This window comes from Vigna radiata, chromosome 1 (genome assembly GCF_000741045.1).
Source record: "Vigna radiata var. radiata cultivar VC1973A chromosome 1, Vradiata_ver6, whole genome shotgun sequence".
Classification (NCBI taxonomy): domain Eukaryota; kingdom Viridiplantae; phylum Streptophyta; class Magnoliopsida; order Fabales; family Fabaceae; genus Vigna; species Vigna radiata.
Genome location: NC_028351.1, coordinates 8,953,547 through 8,961,300, shown reverse-complemented (window position 1 = coordinate 8,961,300; position 7,754 = coordinate 8,953,547). Strand labels below are relative to the sequence as shown.

The following is a 7,754-nucleotide window of genomic DNA, read 5'->3' as shown; positions in this document are numbered from 1 at the left end:
ATAAATTTTAACTATTCTTATTTCAAAAAAAAAAAAATAAATATATATATATATATATATATATATATATATAGGAGATTAAAAATATATATATTGAAAAGTTAATTTTTCTACTTTGGTATAACATGTTTGCTCTATGATTTGTATATAAATTATTCAATGTCTTCGAAAAATAACTTATTCTTTTAAGACATATAAGGAGAAAGTTTTAATCAACTTATTTTAGAAGTTTAGAAAAATAATAATAATTGTTTTATTCAAACTTGATTGAAGATATTTATCGTTTAAGCTAAGAACTACTAATAAACAACTTTCCAACTTGTCAAAGGAAATATCCAAAACTTCGATCTATAAAATTAACAAATCTACTTGTTATGATCAATAGAAAATCTTTATTTTTTTAATTGATTTAGATAAATAGAGTAAAACTCATTTAATAAACTCAGAAAAAGGAGAAACAAAAATATAATCAATTTTAAGGAAACTAAAAGCTTAGTTAGATCAAAATTTAATTCGTCTCTCTTGATTTCCTCTTTATTAGCTCCTAAACATGATATATGATCTTAAAGTGATAGACAATCAACACCAAAGCTTTAAAAAGAAAATTTAAATTTCTAGAAATGTAAAGTTTATTAGAATAAAGAATGGAACTATTTAAATTTTTTTATAATTTAAGAAAAACATTTTTGTTTTAAAATAAGTCTTCTAAAATAAAAACATTATCAAAATCATTGAGTCACTAACAGTATACACTAACAGAATATCAATATAATACTTTTTGATATTTAAATTACATAATTTTTTATATTTAAATAAACCCACACAACACAAGAATATTATATTCAGTTGATCATGACCAAGTGTATTTTTTAAGAATAATAATGAATTTTTTTTTTATCTTTAAGGGAATCTGATAATCTCTTTTCTTTGAACAAGAGAAAAGATGTAAAATAGAATTTGCAAAGTTTTAGCTTTCAAGTGCCACTAATTTCAACATAGTTGAAATTACTCTTTATTTGGCACATATATTATTTACAACAAGAATGAAATAGAAAGGTTAAAAGTAAAAACATAGAAATGAGTTAAAACTAAAATCACATAATCAACATTTGAATGTGATTCCTTGATTCCATCATTGCTCCCTTTTGAACAAGAAATAGTCCAAATTGTTTAAGAGGTAATGAATAACGTATGCAAAAGCAACTAGGCAGATCATCCAACGTAATCCATAGACAGCACCACCATTTTGTTCTGAAATAGTTGTTCCTTCTCTCACACCTTCACCACTGCAATGCAAATAGAAAGTTCTTAAGGGTGTTAGATAAATTTCTTTCTCATTCATAATACTCTTCTGTTATTCATTCACAGACAGACTAATCTGATGAACATGTTCATTTTTATGATATATATCTTAAGAGTCATACCAGAAACGAATTTTTTTGTGAATGACAATGTGAAAAACATTTGCATTAATACTGCAGAGATCTAAGAAACTCGACATTCATTCATGTTGCCTGTTTCTTTGTTTGATTTGTGTTCGAAACTGGATTAAAATAAAACATTCATCTAGAGTTGTAGTTCAAATTTTAGTTTGTGTTGATATGAGTGTAACTCTTACATCTAATTTCTTAATAACTCTTTGAAAAAGAGCCATTAATGATATCATAATCCTAGGTTAGATTCTGTAACCAGCTTGGACCATTATGACAACAACAACAACGTAATAAAGGTGGGCAAATATAGAAAAAACCCATCAGTTTGACACTTGAGGTCTGGTTACATCATGCATTAAATGACTTACTGTGTAGTTGGCTGATGTTTAACTTTTGGTGGAACTGCTGCTGTTAATAGGCTTAGAGGAGCTCCAACTATGCCATGTCCATCAACTCTTTGAGGCCTGGATTTTGCTGCTGGTCTTCTGGCTGGAGATGGAGCAGAAGACTTTGGCATTTGTGTAGAATATTGGGGTGTCTCACTAGGAATAGGTACCTTTTTTGCCTGCAATACAATAAAAAGTTTTCCATGGTATTTCAGTAACTATTGAATTTGAAGTACATGTACAACCAGTCAAAAACCTCAGGCTGTGTTAAAATAATAATGAAGTGTGTTGTAAAAAGTTATGTTCATATTATCTGGAACTTTTGACTGCTTTATTTTGTACTATAGAAATCAGAAAGTATGAAGTATTGATCTTGAATTTGTGACAGAAAGAAATATCCTACAGCAAACGTACCAAGTTCCTGAATTGAAGATTATAGAACATGTGGATGTATCTTTCCTTTGCCAACTTTTGCTCCTTGTTCAACCTTCTCCAAAAGCCATAAATTGATCCCATGTTCAAGACCTTGTTTGCATATATCTTCCATGTATAGCTGTAAGGAAAACACAAGACTTACGTTAACAAATCCAACCATGAATGTTGTAAAAAGCAAATTTTTTGTTGGTTAAGAATTACCATTCATTGATGCGCTGAAGACCAGCTTTTGACATTTTGTTCCAGTGCTCAGAATCAGTGTTGCACCTTTCAAAGAAGTCAGCAATCTTATCACTTGACTCCTCTCCATTATAAGGACTAATGTGAAAACCTGAGACCCCATCAACAATAATTTCTGCAGGTCCACCTTGATTTGTTGCAAAAGTTGGTAATCCACAGTTCATTGCCTCAATGACTGTTAGACCAAAAGCCTCATACAATGCTGGTTGTACAAAAGCTCCTTTTGTATCTGCAATGCACCGGTACAACTCACCATTGCGGTAGCGGTCAGTCTGAGCTGCAATCCATCTGAATTGCCCCTTGAGATTGTACTCCTTCATTAACAGATGAATCTTCTTGATTTCCTCAGTTTCTTCTCTGTCTTTGGATTTGGCAGGATCGAAGAATCCTCCAACAACCACAAGGTTCACCAAGCTTCTGAGCCTCTTGTTTCTTGCATACCACTCAACTAGGCCACTAAGGTTCTTCACTTTGTCAAGCCTGGCCATGGAGAATATGATTGGCTTCTTCATGTCTTCCAAAAATCCTCTGAGTCAAATCATATTTTAGTTTGAATCAGGACACATTTGAATCACAACAAAATGATGAGGCCAAAGTGGAATGAATGAAACTCACATGTGTTCTTCACTGTCATCCTTACTGTAAAGTAGTTCTTGAATAGCTGGATGAAATGAAGTCAACCGCTGGTCCTTCTCTGTGGAAGGGAAGTAGACAGATTGATCAGCTCCAGGTGCAGCAATGTTGAACTTTGGATCAAACACATTGATGCCGGAGACTGCTCGACAAAGTCCAGGCATGGTGAATGCAGTGTGTGTTTCATATTGTCCTGGCTTCTGCTTGCTGATGAAACAAAGTAGTGAAATGTTAACTCATGCTAATTTTGACCACAGGGTGAATACTTAGCTTAAAAGAAGGTGTCAGTCAAAGGAAAAGGAGGTGTACCTTCCAGCTATCTCTTGGTATGTGCTAGTTATAATGAAATCAGCTGAATTCATTGCGATTATGTCAGCTGAGAACTGACATGAGAAGTGGTACTTATCATCAAGCACCTTCCATTTGGCATCTGAGTCCTCATATTTGGTCATCTCCAAAGCATGAGCAATGGTTGCCTTCATTTGTTATTGGATATAAGTTTTAGTTCAAAGTGATGATAAGGAAAGATTGTGCAAAAGCTAAAGGAGAATGAATGAATGAACGAACCTGAGTCACTCCAAGTTTCGAGGCCATTAAGGATGACACCAAGTTTCCGTCTGTGTAATTTCCAATGATGAGGTCAGGCTTGTCTTCCATGAGGTCGAGAATCTTGGCAGTAGCATCCTGTTGATGATAAAGACATATGAATAAACAGAAAAACAACAAGCATATGCACAAGAATGTAACATGTTTCATGTTACATTCCTTTATTCTTCTCCGTTCTCTGATATATGGGAAATGGAGGACATGATTGTTTACATGCCTGAGAAAATCTTTCTAAATAAGGGTAGATATCAAAACGGGAGACCCATTGACGAAGCATTCCCTTTTCTGTATAGAAAGGGACCCTGAGAATGTTGGAGTGCTTAGTGTGTGTGACAGGTTCCAGTTCTTGGTTGCATGTGGTTCCTTTGGCATCTGGTATAAGACGAGTTACCTGTGCATGGAACAAAAGTTCAGAGCCTTTGAAGATATAGGAAGCAAAAGCAAAAGAGAATAATGTACGTGATGGCTTTGGCGTTTTCAATATTAGTTAGAACTCGGTGGCCTACCACTAGAATCTGAGGCTTCACATCAAGGCCTTGCAGCTCAATCTTATGGAGTAGCTCCTCCTCTAAGGCCCTCACTTGATCAAGAATGTATACCACCTGTTAGAAGAAAAAGAACAGCCTCAAGATCATCAAAGTTATGCATTAAAATGTAGTGTTACACAAGAAGAAAAAATGGTCATAATTGATGCATTTAATTCAAATATTCAGGAACATTGTTTTGAGTAATGTTTCCTAGTTTCAACATTGAAGAGGAGGAATTCACACCTGGCCTCCTGTGTCTGGCAATCCAAGGACATCTGCTTGGCCAAAGTATCCATGAATGGAGAGGATAACTATGTTGAACATGTTTGGAAGCCTGCTGAAAAGTGATTCCAATTTCACCGGATCTGCAGATTCTAGTACCTCAGAAAGTAATTTCATTGTCTCTTTAACCCTTCCTGCAGTGTTGCCCCAACCTTTATCAAATCCCCATTCCTTGAATCTGCAGACAGTAATAGAGAATGAGACAGCAGGAAGCTATTTTACTTAATCTCAGGAAAGATAAAATAAAGAAAACAACAAATAATGTTAATTCATTATTATCTTTCAATAGAATTTTCAAATGAAACTAATTGGCATCTTAAGAACATCGGATTGAACTTTCTTAACCTTTTTTCCAATCTTCTTATGTATACTACTTATTCACTGATACCAAAATTGAGGAATAAAGAAAAAAGAGTTAGATGTTGACCTGTCTTCAAATTTGTGGTATGGTGTATCTTTGTGTAGTGCAGATACATAGGCTTCAGCCACCTTCAGCGCTTGCTGAAGCTTTGGCATGGTATTCAAAGTGTCATTGATCATAAGATTCTGCACATTGATAAAAGAGATATGCAGTCACTGTTGTTAAACTCTGCATTTTCCACTATTACAAAATCATGTTTTCATTGCCTTTTCATGTGTATATATTTCAATGTTTGATTTGATTCACTCATGCCTTTATTTACCTCTCCTTGATAGTTAAGGCTCAACAAGTATTCCAGCAAAGGATTTATGCTTTGGGAGCCTTCACTCAACCTTGATGTCAAGATCTTGGTGGTAAAGTTCAGTCCACTCCCTATAGAAGAAGAAAGAACCATGCGAGGGGTGGTGAAATCAATAGCTCCAAAATCTAACTCCAAAGCGTTTTCATCATTAGCCCTGCACATTCAAGTATGTTCAGCATTTGCACTAATCATTGGCACAAGCCAAAAGGGCAATGTAAATGAGCTTCAGAGAGCATAACTTACCATTTCTCATCAAATATAAGTTCCTTGTACTTCAAGTATTCCACTGCATCAATACCTTCCACTTGCAAATCATCAGCATTCACTTTAACATATTCCCAGAAGCCAGGATTAGGCCTAACTGCAAAAGCAACATACGGTGGAACAACAGCAGCTTCCTGAACACAATTCCAATTTGTTCCATAAGCTATATTATCCTCCTCTTCAACTTAAACCTCTCCCATGTTTTGAGTGTTAGTTATGAAATGAAACAACTGTACCTGAGTGCAACTGAAGATGTAACCCAACATGCCATCTAAAAGTTTTTTCCTCTCAGCTTTGTCTTCAACTGATTTCTCCACATCATCCATCACATGATATTGTTTCATTAACCTCTTCCCACTTGCAACAAACCTGTTTCACATTTCCCTCCCATGTTACACAAATTGTAGAACACAAGAAATCTGAAACCCTTTTGAGTATAGCTTATTGACATAGGATAAAACTAATGCAAAGGAACTTTTGATACACTTTCCAATCAGAATTCACTTCAGAAATTTATGCTGACTTTTAATGCATCCTTATCATACCAGTTACTGAGGTAAAATTTGAATTCTGATAAGAAAAAAAGAGTAAGTATAATTGATATACAGTACCTGGCAAAGCATCTCTTCATATGAAACCTGCTTTGCTTCAAGGCATCTGGCATGCTATCTGTGATTGAATCTGATCTCTTCAAGGACAAGGATGAGGTATTAAAAGAAGCCATTTGAGGAGAATGAGAAGCAGTGGATGATTAAGAAAGGGTAGTTTTGTGCATGGTGTTTTGGAGGGTATGGTATTTATATTGAATAATGAGAAAGAAAGAGTAGAAGCAAGGAAAGAATATGTGAAATATTGAGCATGAGGGACAAAGCAAAATATAGATTGCTCCGTTCAGTCATATTTAAAAGTTGAGGCAAAGAATGTTTAAGAACATGAAATTTTGTTCTCTGAGGTAACACTCTTGTTCTTTTCTTTATTCCATGTCAACCTCACACGTTGTTCTTCATCACTTTTCTGACTAATATTGCTTCCTAATCATGCAAACTAGATTTAAACCCATGCACTTAGTAGTTATAGATAATAAATCACACTAGCATTGTTTATTTATGCTACAAATTATACTTATTTTTGAAGATTAAGTAGGTGAAAGTGGTATAATTAAAAAATAATGTATTTAAATGAATGTGTTAAAAACATTCATGACAGTCTTCATTGTTATTCCAAGTTCTACGTGAACTAAAAATAAAATAAAATTATAATATATATATATATATATATATATATATATATATAAAAAATAGAATGTAAACCTTCTCTTTATAAATCGATTTTGTAAAAAATAGAATGAAACTTAAAACTCACTTCTTAATAACATTCCTAACACGTATTCTTCTATTTTTCGATTTTCCTTGTCTCTTAGTTTTATGATAAGTTTACATTTTCCTATAACTATTTTTATTAAATATATTTTATTTATACTTTAATTAAATATCTTAATTTAATATTCTCTTTAAAAAAGTTCGGGAAATAGGTGGCGTTTAAGAAAAAGGAGTTGTCGGTCTATCTCTTTATTAAGAAGAAAAGTTTTTTTTTTATTCACAAAATTAAAATTTATACAGATAACTATGAAAGTTTAAGAGTGACATAATATTTTTACTAAAAGAATTAATTATTTACTGTATTAAATGTCAGAGTTGTGAGAGTTGTTTTAATTATAAACCCTATGTAGTAACTTAAATAGTTAATGGATACATAAGTTGGTTACTTATTCCATGTTATCAAAGTACCAATTATTTAAATTAGTGAAAAGTATTAGGTTATCATCATTGTGTATGATATTTAATTTATCTTTGTGCTCATTATGTCATACTAATAAATAAACAGAGAAACAAAGATAAAATTAATATTATACTTTTTTAATTTACTTTACTAACTTTTTAATTAATTATTTCATATGATATCCAATTTTTTCTCTTTTATTAAGTATTATTTACAATAATCAAGTTTATTTTGCTAAAATCTGAATACCTTACAACGATTTTTTATTTATAAATTTTTGCTAACCATTTATTGATTGCATTTAACATCGTAAAGGAAGTACACTAACAATGCATAAATATGAACTTTTATATATATATATATATATATATATATATATATATATATTATATAAAATAGAAAACTGAATTTTATAAATGATAATTGTTTAGAAATTGTGAAACTCAT

General features: G+C 32.4%; 1 protein-coding gene across 1 annotated transcript; it reads right to left on the bottom strand.

Moving 5' to 3' along the window:
• Positions 1-890: 890 nt before the first annotated feature.
• LOC106774050 (sucrose synthase 7) lies at positions 891-6,305 on the bottom strand. The gene is made up of 15 exons (XM_014660865.2): positions 6,140-6,305; positions 5,765-5,897; positions 5,508-5,662; positions 5,226-5,418; positions 4,970-5,088; positions 4,504-4,720; positions 4,240-4,335; positions 3,951-4,124; positions 3,695-3,811; positions 3,437-3,603; positions 3,110-3,334; positions 2,456-3,022; positions 2,234-2,372; positions 1,802-1,998; positions 891-1,286 (listed from the first exon to the last, which is right to left on the bottom strand). Exons 1-15 carry the CDS (start codon positions 6,250-6,252, stop codon positions 1,133-1,135), a joined length of 2,766 nt encoding a protein of 921 aa, XP_014516351.1. The 5' UTR covers positions 6,253-6,305; the 3' UTR covers positions 891-1,132.
• Positions 6,306-7,754: the final 1,449 nt, after the last annotated feature.

Excerpts from the sequence above, each read along its gene's own strand:
- LOC106774050 (XM_014660865.2), bottom strand. The coding sequence starts at position 6,252 with ATGGCTTCTTTTAATACCTCATCCTTGTCCTTGAAGAGATCAGATTCA. Across the intron at positions 3,604-3,694 it reads CGAAACTTGGAGTGACTCAG|GCAACCATTGCTCATGCTTT; the intron begins GTTCGTTCATTC and ends TAACAAATGAAG. Across the intron at positions 3,335-3,436 it reads TACCAAGAGATAGCTGGAAG|CAAGCAGAAGCCAGGACAAT; the intron begins GTACACCTCCTT and ends TTGTTTCATCAG.